Raw genomic sequence first — 11635 nt, 5'->3', positions numbered from 1 at the left:
CACCAGCACCTAATTAGCCCTCTTTAGCCGCCCGCCCAACCCATCCCGGCAAGGACATGAAAGCGCCGGTGTGATTCATTCGGAAAATTGACTAGAATGACCGGCAATTTTGCAACTCTGTCCCTCAGTTCTTTCGACAACAACCCCACTCTGCCAGTCCGTCCAAGAGTAGTGACACAACGGCAATGTTAATATGAAGTTGTGATCATTTTATGACGATTTGATATTGGCAATTTTCCCGCCATTAACTCACAGCGAGAGACAATGAGGTGTTTGGGAATGGAATTGATGAATGGCGATTGAGCAAGAGGAGGTACACTTAGAAGATCTCGTTTGTTCACCTCATTTCTCAGCTGATTCATTGTCCCCAGCTTTTCCCCACTCACGCAAACATAGATCAAATTAATTGAGAGAAAAGATGTGAGAAAGGCAAACCCACATGAAAATGCTGGAGCCTTTTGGTGGTCTCAGTGTGCTTCACTGCCTCACGACAAAACAGCAATTTACAACAACAAGTGCACTAAGCTGGACCATTTGTACTGAAGAGCGTGCTCGAGAGTGGGAGAAAAGTGTGGAAAGAGTGAAGTATAGTAATTCCGGCGGCACCTGAACCAACCACGTGTATTGTTTGCAAATTCCTTCGGATGCACACGAGTTGGAGGAAAGCGAAAGTGCCTGTTTTGGGTTGGAACAAAGCCCCAGCAATTTCCACTTTGTGTGTCTTTCGGGGAAGTAATTAAAAGTGCATTGTATCGCTCGACATCTCATTGTCCGACACAATTAAAGTGTGTGCGCACGGGGGAGAAAGTTAAATGCAAATTGAATCAAATCTCATCCTCCGAGATCAACAGCATCCAATGCAGCGAGAGGTTAATTGGCGCCGTTGGAGGCGAAAAGATGAATAAACCCATCCTCAGGTTTCTCTCAATCGAACACACACGAGATGATTAATCATGCTAAATTAATGGACTTTTCCATTGTGCGGTGGATTGACTTTGGAATTTTCTTGGGAAAGCCAGTGGGAGACCTTATCTTGTGGTATGGTAATGCTCTTCAGGGAATTGATAGGATGCAATCTTCAGCAGAATTTGTTAAAAATAAACATCCGCTACCAAAGTATATTTGCACTAATTTATCACTTGTTTTAGTGTTTTTCAGAAGTTTCTGGAATTGATTATTTGCTTTGATGAATGGAATTCTTGATGGTGAAATTCATAATTTAAATAATCACTTTTGTGATTCATTTTATGTTGGATGAAGCATCATCATCAGAGAACAATCAAACATTCGTCCTGACTACAGAGACACCTATTGGCCAATTTCCATGAATAATGGACAGCAAAGTCGCAATCCTCTAACATCTCGACTGAGCCCTATAACGCAACTATCGCAACAACTCAGCGATCTGGAAATTTCTCTTCATTAAACACAGCATAATTAGTCTTTAAGTATTCAGAAGTATTTTTATAAAATGAATATTTTACTTCTTCTCGAATAAATACAATTAAAAAGAGTATTTTCCTCGTTTTTCTGCAAAGAATAATCTGACAAATCTATAGATATCTGCAAATAGTCCTATGACCCTACATGGGAATGTCCGAATGGCGTGTGTGCAGGGATCCATTGGAAGTCGAGAGCGCTCGAAAGCATTCCAGAGCACACTTCCATGGAAAATGTCATTCGGTGCACAAGTGTTTTGTGTTATTCTTCGCAAATAGCCTCCTGCTACCTCACCTGGAGGATGAAGTAGAGGTGTTTTGGACACGTTCTCGCGGATTCAAAGTGCTCTCCGAACACCGTGCCAGCCTGACGAGTGGCAGTGAATTAGTGGTGTGGATGTGGCAAAAAGGGGGCACAAAAGGGCGGAGCAGCGAACACGGAAAAAAGCTGCATTTGATGGAGAGAAATACGAATAACTAGCCTAAATACAATGAAAAAAGTCACTAATTAAGTGTTGAGATGTATTAATTAGTCAGCAGAAGTCATCAGATGCCTGCGAGGTGATACAGGTGAGAAGCTAGTGGCAAAAAACTTTATGACCTCTCGAGGAATAGCACGTGAGACCCTGTTTAAATAGCAATTTAAAAGGACTTCCTTGGCAATTTAAATATTTCCCTGCGGGTGGCACGATAAGCCACAAATCTGCATAACTTCAGCAAATATTAAATATCTCATGTGTGTACAGCATAGAGTCATTGCAAAAGGCTGAAATGTGAGACTCGAAGCCACATTCGACTCGTCTTTCACCTTGATTCACGCCAAAGTCTCACGCTAAATCGACGTTTCCCCCTTCAATAGCGCCTATTTTTTGCATTCAATAGCTTGTGTCATCCATCAGTATATTTGCCATCCGAAAAGACGCCCAAGGAAGGCGAAATTTCGCGTGACAGAAGTGCGAAGACGAGAAAAATGCAGAGATGTGAACTCGAGGATGAACCTGTTCCAAAGTGGGAGTCGTACTTGCTCTCAAGAAGTGATCTCAGGCCCGCGAAAGGCGATTTCGGAGAGCGAAGAATGTTTGGAAGACGTAACGGGACGTTTTCGTTTTATTTTTCATCTGTTTGACGAGCGTGAAGAGAGGCTTTGGTAATTTCTGCAGAAGAATTCCAAACGCGATGTTGCTTGTTTTTTTTTAATACTGTGGTGAAGCATGATTTCCAACCGAAGACGGTATTTTTTTTTAGTGAAAAGGAAAGAAAATTATTTATGCTGCTGCGAAGTATTTTCTCTCTCTAAATTCTATGATATTTTCAAGAATGTCGAAGCAGATCCTTAAATCGTGTATCAGAGCTTATTTCTTAATCCAACTGCGATCTCAGTCCCTATAAACCAATTGCGAGTTCAATAAAATGATTGTTACACCGAAATTGTAAGTCAGTTGTCATTAATTCACGCTCTGAGTGACAGTGGTTATCAGTAGTCTTGGGAGTAATCAATCTGCTTTTATGCCCGCACGCTTCATTATTGTAAATTACTAGCATTAGTTGAGTTTAGGTGTGAAAAAGACCACACAAGCTATTCATTGCACTAAATGGGAGAAATTCCTTCGTGACCTACAAAAGATAAAATGTTTTTATTTCACGTAATTTCATTGAGAAAAAAGATCCTTGTTTCTAAGGCGTGGTTTCGTCTTGTGCGTTTCAGTTGGTTTCCAGTGAATGAGGACGTGTGCGAAAAATGTCACGACGAGTGAATCTACTCGGTCTCGTCACCATCAGTGGCATCTGCATCTTCTTGCTCCTGTTCGCCAGTCACCGCACTAACAACTACTCCGTGGACTTCTACCGACCGCGAGCCTACTATCACCACCACCGGGAGCCGCCCTCGATGGCCGGCGACCACCTGACCGGAGCCTACACCACGCAGAACGCCAGCATTCGCATCCAGGACGTGATCGTGAGCCAGCGCGAGCGGATAGCGGAGGAAATGATGCTCTTTGACTACCCGGCGGGCCGATTCCGGCAGCCGGCGAGGCAATTGGCTGATCTCACGCCCGAGACGGGCGGAAAACCCATCCGGAGCATCGTGATCACGACGTGGCGCTCGGGATCCACCTTCCTGGGCGACATCCTGAACGCCATGCCCGGCAATTACTACCACTACGAGCCTCTGCTCAACTTTGACATCATCCAAATTCGCGACGATCCACTCGCGGCGCAGGCCATCGCTAACCTGAAGAGCCTGCTCCATTGCGACTACAGCGGGGCGGGAATGCAGGACTACCTCGACTATGGACAGGCACACTCGTACCTGTTCAAGCACAACACACGCCTGTGGCGACTGTGCCTCCTCTATCCGAACTTCTGCTGGCGCCCAGACTTCCTCACGCCTCTCTGTCGCCTGTTTCCGCTGCAGAGCATGAAAGTCGTTCGTCTGCGTCTTGCGATTGCCGGTCAATTGCTCGAAGACTCCAGGTGAGATTTTCCATTTCAACTCTTCCCACCTGAGCGCTCTATTTTCACCCTTGCCATCCGAGTTAAGTACATATCTTGATAAACAGACTGATTCTGTATCAGTTTCGCAACTAGAATTCTACCAACTCTGCTGAAGAAATTACTGCAATTTCTCTGTCGCTTGTCCTCAAAAGAAAACTCAACTTGGCAATTGCATTTCCAAGGCAATTTCTTGAGCAAATGTTTCGTGCAAATTAAAATACAAAATCGCGAGGGAATCATTTCCGAGAGCAAAAATTAGTTGCCCACAGCGAAGCACAGAAAATGCATTGTTTTATCAGAAGGAAGGAAATATGCCATTCTCTGCAATATTGATAACAACCTCTGCTGCATGGTTATTTTCGGATTTCCAACAGAGATATCGCGACAGTGCGATAAACATCACACTGTTGAACTTATGGCTTTTTATTGAATGATGGAAAGTGCGATTTCTTGCAGTGATCCATAATTCAGTGTAAATAATTGCAATAATCTCAGTGGGGCACATGTGAAGAGGAAGCGAGGGAATTGAGTGAGAAAAATGAGAAATTGCAGAGAGAATGTAGCTCTAAAATGTGGCACACGAGTATGGAGAACCCGTTTCTTCCCCATTCAATCGTGATTCTTGTGGCATAGATAGTTATTGCCTTAAACATTGGCGCACATGGAACGATTTGCGTGTGAGTTTTCTTTTAGTATGCATGTCCATGTTAGTGGAAAATTCAATGGATAGAAGATTATTTGCACAGAGAAAGAGAGAGACAAAGAGGGAGAAACAAATCTCTACAAGACTTATCCAGAAAATTTATGAGGCAATTAATTAAGTGTGAAGCCTTGAATTTTCTTCTTGCCTAATTGTTTTATCAACTTAGACTCCACGCGAATTTGCTGGTAGTTTCATGGGGGAATAGAAAAAGTTGGCACAAGTGATAAGAGTTGCTATATGCAGCACATATTGCCATTGTTTGCCAGTTTCCTATACTTTATTCATGTCGCGAGGCCACGAATTTTCCATCAAAATGTATTTGGGCCCAAATCAATAAATATTGGAGAGGTTCATTTCATGATTCTTGAGAAAATGACTCGCTAAATAATTCACCTTTCGCCGCCTTAAAAACCACATTCACTTTTATATTAAATATTCAATCCTTTTCGGCAATATACTTTCTCGCCACGAAAGGATTGATGGGTGGGAAATGCAATTCAGGGAGACAAAAGCCTCTCTGCAGGTAAATTTACCGGAAAAAAAGCGAAACTAGAGTGGAACCCGTCCGCTTTTCCTATGCTTGGCAAAAGGAGTTAAATTGAAAAATCGATATCTCTGCGCTTACACCAGTTGAATACATAATTAAGGTGATTTTCATTGACCCGAGGAAATTTGTATGCAGCGAAATGCTGGAGAACGATTCAGTGATGCTTAAATATTGCACATTTCCCGTGTGAGTGTTTTTTTACTCGTGAAAATTTCATTCTAAAAGTTTTCAATGGATTTCCCACACAATAAATATCAGCGATGCTTTGCATATTTCCTGCAAAATAATGGGATATTTAACACATGTTTCCATTATGATAGTGACCATAAAATTTACGGTTTGATTCCTTTGTTAAACCGCCAACGGTAGCGTGAAGTGTTAAGTGCAATTTGTGGAAATTATATCATTGCAATTGTTATACAATTTTCAACCATACAATTTCGTCTCATTTTCCATTCAATGGGAGAAAGTAATTATACTTTTTGATTTACAGCTAAAGATTTATTTTGGGAAATTACATGAATTTCTCTCAATCATTTGCAATCTCACTCGTTGGAATAAAGTAAAAGTAGTCAATTTGCAATATCTAATTACCAAATTTTGCTTCATACGATATTCATTTGCTCAGCTGATGATAAATGTGATTAGCAATAGGATTTCACAGAGTATACTTAATTATGTTTACAGTAATTGGTGACAGAGAGAGATAAATTCTTCGCTTGATGGACAAATAATTCGCTTTTGTGCAATAAACAAACTATTTGCAGTGTTGTGTTTAAGCTAACAATTCTGCCATCATAGTGACATTATATAGAATCATCCTGTAAGCAATATCCAGTCAAAGTTGATTGATTAAATTGCGGTGAGGTCGGTTGATATGGCGTCCAGTGTCAAATAAAGATGAGATTGTGCTGTGATACGACTCAAGTGTGTTGCCAATTGATATTGGGAAGCTCAAATTGGTGGGCGAGAGACGTTAATTATCTTGTGGTATAATTATTTCTGTACAAAAGCACACTTGATAACAAGGAATGCTCCCTAATAACTAGTAATTGCCTCTTGTTATGATATCATTACTTAAATATTTGGACATGTGTTTTAATTAAAATTACATGCTCGCGAGGCGAAAGAATATTATTTTGGAAAATGATTGTTTTGTCAACTTTTCCACGTTTTCACCGCAACGACATTATATACATAAAAACATACAATTCATCTGCAACAGTGTCGGAACGGAAGCACGCCTCTCATCATCCACAATGACTGGGTATAATGAGGAGTTTTATTCATTTTTCTAATACGCCGTAAATATTTTTAATGACTCTTAAAGCATAGAAGAAAGATGCATAATGTGTGAGAAAATCAATTGCTTTAATGCATCTGCTATTGTCTCGTGTGTGGCTATTTTCGTGTCGACAAAAGACACAATTGTCTTCGTCAATGCGGCAAAATTGCCGAAATTATGTCATCAATCAACCTCGAAAAGAAATCAATGGACTTTATATCTGATATTGAGCGCCATGAGTTTTTCTCGTAATCAGATATTTCCCTGGCTGAATGGAATCTTTATTAATCGTAGCGGAAAGGCATATCAGTGTTATCACCTCTTAGAAATTACCCTCTGAATTTCCAAAGATACAATGAATATGTGATTCAGCGATAATGAGTGCCTATTAGTCACTGCCTACATAAGCTGTTATTGCCTATCATAATTGCTCAATGTTTAATATTCCCTAAAATAAACAACAAATATTTTCTTTTTCAACCTATGTTTACAAGTTGTTCTTTCAGGTGCAATACTAAATAGATAAATAATAAATGAATTGAAATAATTATTTTCATTTGCCTATCACTTTTCTTTTAATTCTTTTTAAATACAAAGCCCGTAGGAATTTTCCATTCGGGGTTATTGTGCAATAATAAAGCGGCATTTTACATAAAGCAATTACAATTGACCCAATTTTCCATCCGCTGCACAAGTATTAAATCATTCTGTGCAAAAACTTTACTTGTAAAGTGTGTCAAAAAGTGCTTCTATTGGAAAAAAAGGTTTTAATGCTATGATGAATTCAAATAAAAAGAAAATTTGCGTTATTCGGGACCATTTTTGAACTATTTTAATAAAAACTTAATTTTATGTTAACGTAAAAAGATGGAAAATACCACCCAGCTTTCTCTACACTGAAGACATTGGATAACAAATATAATTCTTGGTGATAAAAATATTCTAATATTTAAGTGGTTACTGATAACGATGAAGAGCTCTCCAAACTTTTCATACATTTCCTTATCACTCAGCTTTTCGCTACACTGACGGCGCTCAGAAAGATCGCACTGTCATTATGTATCAATGATGAAGACAGAGTTTGCAATTCAATTCAATTGAACAATTTCCTTTTCTCCAGATTAAATGTGCGCATCGTTCTGCTAATCCGCGATCCGCGTGGGACTCTACAATCGCGGAAGCACCGCGAATGGTGTCCTGGCCGGCCAGACTGTGATCATCCGCCCACGATGTGCCGCGACATGGTGGCGGACTTCTATGCGGCTCAGCTGCTGCTCAAGAAGCACCCCGACCGATTCCGTGTGGTGCGCTATGAGGACCTCTCACTGCGACCGCACGAGACTACGAAGGAGCTGCTAGACTTCTACGGACTGCCCATGGATCCCGAGGTGGAGGAGTTCCTCGAGTCACACACGAAGTTGGACATTGGCGGCGTAAGCTCCACGTATCGTGACTCTAAGTCAGCACCCTTCCACTGGATCAAGGACCTCTCCTACGAGGAGGTTTGTCGACAGAGCTCTTCCAATGTTCTCTAATTGGATTAACTGAATGTCTTTGCTTGCAGATTGACACAATCCAGAACGGATGTACAAAAGCAATGGAATTGTGGGGCTACAAGAAGGCCACAAATGTCACGATTCTGAGTAACAAATTCGATCCTATTCTTCCATATTCTATCACGTGAACCCTGGCAATATGAGGCGCGAAATCTCACCCAGAATTCCAGCAATGTTTTCGTCGTGTAGAAGAAGCGAGTCACAATTTATAATGCATTATTGAGTTGTCGTTTAGGGACTGCATTTGTAACTGTTCGCGATTACTTTTAAGTGCGGCGAGTGAGTCATGTAAAACCAATTGAAATAGTGAATTTACCTAGTGTTGCCCTTATGGATTGACAAAACAAACAACATCACAATCTCAAAGGCAGAATCAATTTGTCAATTAGTTACAAAAGTTTTGATTATTTTTTTTCCTTCGGAAAATCACTGAATGCGCTGTGTTTTGTATTTTACAGATTTTTTCTTCGATTTACCCTAATTTTATTTAATTGTATTCTATAAGTACACCTAACTATGTATTAAGGAATGCTCTATTTATTTAATTGTAGTAACTACAATCTATCCTATTTTATTCGTTTTATTTATGTATACTCAAAATTGCAATATTGACACGAGGTTTTCATTTTGACGTAACTTGAAACTTTGTAACTAGATAGTTAGGATAGGCTTAACAGACAGTATATTGTGGTGCCTTCTCGGGTGTTTAAGGGATTTTATTTTTCCTCTCAACCAATTCACAGTCGACCTGAAGCTAATCACCGTTTCTACCCTTTCAGTTCGCATTGTAGAACTTATATCGAGAGAGTGTAGGCTATACAGGATCTTATATGACAATTTATTTAGTCACAATTCTCCTCCAAATTAGTGTCTATAAGATTGTTATTTTAATAATAAACCGCAAAAGACATGCAAGAGAAACTCCCTTGTTTCACTACTTCCTCCAACTCAAATCAGCCACCAGGGCGATGTGATCGGAAGGAAAGACCACGGACGGGATGGCGATGTGAGCCTCGAGTTCCTGCGTACTAGGGAATGGAATAACCTGCACTACGTTGAGATTGTTCGTCTGATAGAAAATGTAATCGAGACAGGCCTTAAAGCCAACTGTGAAGTTGGTAAATTCCGGACAACCACAGGCAGAAGACATCGGCAGAGACTGTCTCAATTCGACATCCTTAATCTCTTGATCAGGCTCTGAAAAAAATCCAGACGTTGGTACAATTTTTACAATCAATTTAGTATCGAAAACTTACTCGATTGAAAGTCAATGAAGTCGCTGGGAACGAAATTCTCAGTCATAAGCTTATAAATTCCACATTCCGGCACACTGTTGAAGTCGCCTGCAAAGATCAAGGATTTTCTAACTCCAGGAAGATCCCTCTCTACCTCAGGTAAGACGTGTTTCTCTATGAAGATCATCGCCAGTCCGAATTGCAAAAGTCTCATGTGATCAGCATTCGGATGGAAGTAGAGATGCGTATTGGCTACGATAATCGCCTCTCCTGGATTGTCCAGAGACTCCAAGACCACCACTTGCAGGGTTGTGGATCTCTCCACTACTCTCGTGGCGAGTTCTTCATTGCCTCGGATTTTCTCGTATATTTCCGCAAAAATGTCCATCTTCTTTAACTGCTCGCCGTAAGTTATTGCAAACTTCTTTAACATGCGGAAGCGTTTCCTATTGTAGAAAATAGCCAGGCCTTCAACTGTGTCGCCCTTCCTCGTAAAATGCCCGTCGAAATCCCACACACGGAGGGATCTGTCGAGATCCATATCGTATATCCTCGCATCGACCTCCTGAAGGCAGATAATATCACAATTGTAACCCAGGAGCTCTTTGATGAACAGCTGCTTCCGGTAGTCGATGTGGAGAGCGTATGGAGGGCAGTAAGGGAAGAGTTCCTGGCGACTGAAATCACTATCTGCATAGCAATCGGCGAGAAGATTGTAAGAAGCCACTCTGAACTGTTCCCCAGAGAGGCGTTGACTCGTGAATTTGTGTCGCAGCTCGAACGGGCACTCTCCTGGACTGGCCTGGACAGTGCATTTGGACAAGCACTCCACACTGGGACCTTCAATTCCATCCCTTCGAGGAATACACACGACTTTCAAGTAATGATCCACGTCTTCGAGCTTTGCAAAGTAAGCAAATCCTTTGCCTACTTCCTGAAACTCTATGTTGTTGAGTATCTTATTCTTGGGCAGCATCCCTCTGTACCAGGTGAAAGTACAGTCATTCTCTGAGGCAAATGAGAGTTCTATTTTGCTAGGATATACGAAGAATCCCGCCAGAATTGAAGCGGGAAGTGTGATTAAGTCCACAAAAGGATAATTCACAGCAACGGGGAGTTTCTGGTCGTGAATTGAGAGCTCTAAGCTATTTCTCAGTGTCTCTGTGACTAGGATTTCTTGAAAAGTCTTCCCTGAGAGATCTTCTCCATGTCCAGTGAGCTGCACGATGATCTGAAAGTCAGGGAATCACATCAGTCAAAATATTGAATTTGTTGTGAGAGTCTCACCTCCGGAGGCGTTACTTGGACCGCTTCCTGTGCAGTTTCACTGGATTTTTTCTTCTGCTTCTTCTTATTATGCTTATTGAACTCCTTCTCGATATTTGTCCGGGTTCTGTCAGTGAAGCCCTGCACCAGTTCATTGACATTCCTCCGGAAATTGAAAACACGGTCAATATTGTGTTCTGCATTGGTATACCTGAAGGATATATCCACGGAACCGTCATTGTCTGCATGCCTAAAATATACTCTGTCCATTTTCCGTCCAAATTTCCACAATTTTCCACGAGTAAAGCTTCTCCAGAATATTTTCGACACGTGCAACTTGTTTCCACAACCGAAGCATAACCTCAACATTTTGAGAAATGAAACATCAAATTTTCCGGATTTCTTTATTCGTCCTTCTCATAGTTATCCTGCCACGACTTCACAAGCTCCTCTATCTTCGAGATGTTTTGTGAAAAGTGCTCTTCAGTTTCGTTGGTCAATTCATGAACAATCTCTTCTTTGTACGCTTCCTGAGCTTCCTCGAGGATTGTGTTGAAGATTTCACACTCAATATTAGAATGGAGTTTCTTGTCACTGTACTTCCTTTTGGACAATCGATCGTAGAGCAGAGTATTGTTACAGCGAATCACAAATACCAGATGAAACCACCTTTCCGGGAATATTTCACAAGCATGATACTCAACGACGTTGCCTCCCTTCTGCATTATCGGCTCCAAATGGTCCAAGACCTGAAAATTAAATACCCTTGATGCAAGATTATAACTCCCAGAGCACATTGCCAAAAAGTCTTACTGCATCTTCATCCAGAATGGGACAATCCAAGACCTTGTCGAATCCCTCGAGGAATTTGTGATCTTTCGCGATTTGCGACACATCATGCCACTTCATTTGCAATTTCTCACCCACTTGCTTTGCTATGCGTGACTTCCCAACTCCTGGCGTTCCTGTTATGAGAATATTCGGCTGATTCTTCATTTTTCCTGGGCAAAACAAAAACACGCGCTGCTTGATGTTTTCACTGTTTTCAAAACAAAAAACCATTTGCGATGCAATTGCCCACTTGTCGTTGCCAGCGCCAGTGGCGACA

General features: G+C 41.2%; 3 protein-coding genes across 3 annotated transcripts; 1 reads left to right on the top strand and 2 right to left on the bottom strand.

Annotated features, from left to right (window-relative positions):
* The first annotated feature begins 1666 nt into the window (after positions 1-1666).
* LOC132260937 (carbohydrate sulfotransferase 5) lies at positions 1667-8154 on the top strand. The gene is made up of 4 exons (XM_059759359.1): positions 1667-2009; positions 3145-3914; positions 7591-7972; positions 8035-8154. The coding sequence occupies exons 2-4, from the start codon at positions 3178-3180 to the stop codon at positions 8152-8154; spliced, it is 1239 nt and encodes a 412-aa protein (XP_059615342.1). The 5' UTR covers positions 1667-2009; positions 3145-3177.
* An 804-nt stretch (positions 8155-8958) lies between these two features.
* On the bottom strand, positions 8959-10925 carry LOC132260934 (2',5'-phosphodiesterase 12). The gene is made up of 3 exons (XM_059759342.1): positions 10549-10925; positions 9283-10492; positions 8959-9223 (listed from the first exon to the last, which is right to left on the bottom strand). Exons 1-3 carry the CDS (start codon positions 10894-10896, stop codon positions 8961-8963), a joined length of 1821 nt encoding a protein of 606 aa, XP_059615325.1. The 5' UTR covers positions 10897-10925; the 3' UTR covers positions 8959-8960.
* Positions 10900-11613, bottom strand: LOC132260938 (adenylate kinase isoenzyme 6 homolog). The gene is made up of 2 exons (XM_059759360.1): positions 11341-11613; positions 10900-11276 (listed from the first exon to the last, which is right to left on the bottom strand). Exons 1-2 carry the CDS (start codon positions 11587-11589, stop codon positions 10932-10934), a joined length of 594 nt encoding a protein of 197 aa, XP_059615343.1. The 5' UTR covers positions 11590-11613; the 3' UTR covers positions 10900-10931.
* Positions 11614-11635: the final 22 nt, after the last annotated feature.

Source organism: Phlebotomus argentipes, unplaced genomic scaffold, assembly GCF_947086385.1.
Source record: "Phlebotomus argentipes unplaced genomic scaffold, Phlebotomus argentipes genome assembly scaffold_18, whole genome shotgun sequence".
Lineage (NCBI taxonomy): Eukaryota > Metazoa > Arthropoda > Insecta > Diptera > Psychodidae > Phlebotomus > Phlebotomus argentipes.
Note: the sequence above shows the minus strand (reverse complement) of the source record. Positions and strands in the feature narration are given on the sequence as shown.

Coding starts and splice junctions, on each gene's coding strand:
- LOC132260937 (XM_059759359.1), top strand. CDS start 3,178: ATGTCACGACGAGTGAATCTACTCGGTCTCGTCACCATCAGTGGCATC. Junction 3,915..7,590: donor CAATTGCTCGAAGACTCCAG/GTGAGATTTTCC, acceptor CCTTTTCTCCAG/ATTAAATGTGCGCATCGTTC. Junction 7,973..8,034: donor AGGACCTCTCCTACGAGGAG/GTTTGTCGACAG, acceptor CTTTGCTTGCAG/ATTGACACAATCCAGAACGG.
- LOC132260934 (XM_059759342.1), bottom strand. CDS start 10,896: ATGTTGAGGTTATGCTTCGGTTGTGGAAACAAGTTGCACGTGTCGAAA. Junction 10,493..10,548: donor TCCAAGTAACGCCTCCGGAG/GTGAGACTCTCA, acceptor CCTGACTTTCAG/ATCATCGTGCAGCTCACTGG. Junction 9,224..9,282: donor CTTCATTGACTTTCAATCGA/GTAAGTTTTCGA, acceptor GATTTTTTTCAG/AGCCTGATCAAGAGATTAAG.
- LOC132260938 (XM_059759360.1), bottom strand. CDS start 11,589: ATGGTTTTTTGTTTTGAAAACAGTGAAAACATCAAGCAGCGCGTGTTT. Junction 11,277..11,340: donor CCATTCTGGATGAAGATGCA/GTAAGACTTTTT, acceptor TTTAATTTTCAG/GTCTTGGACCATTTGGAGCC.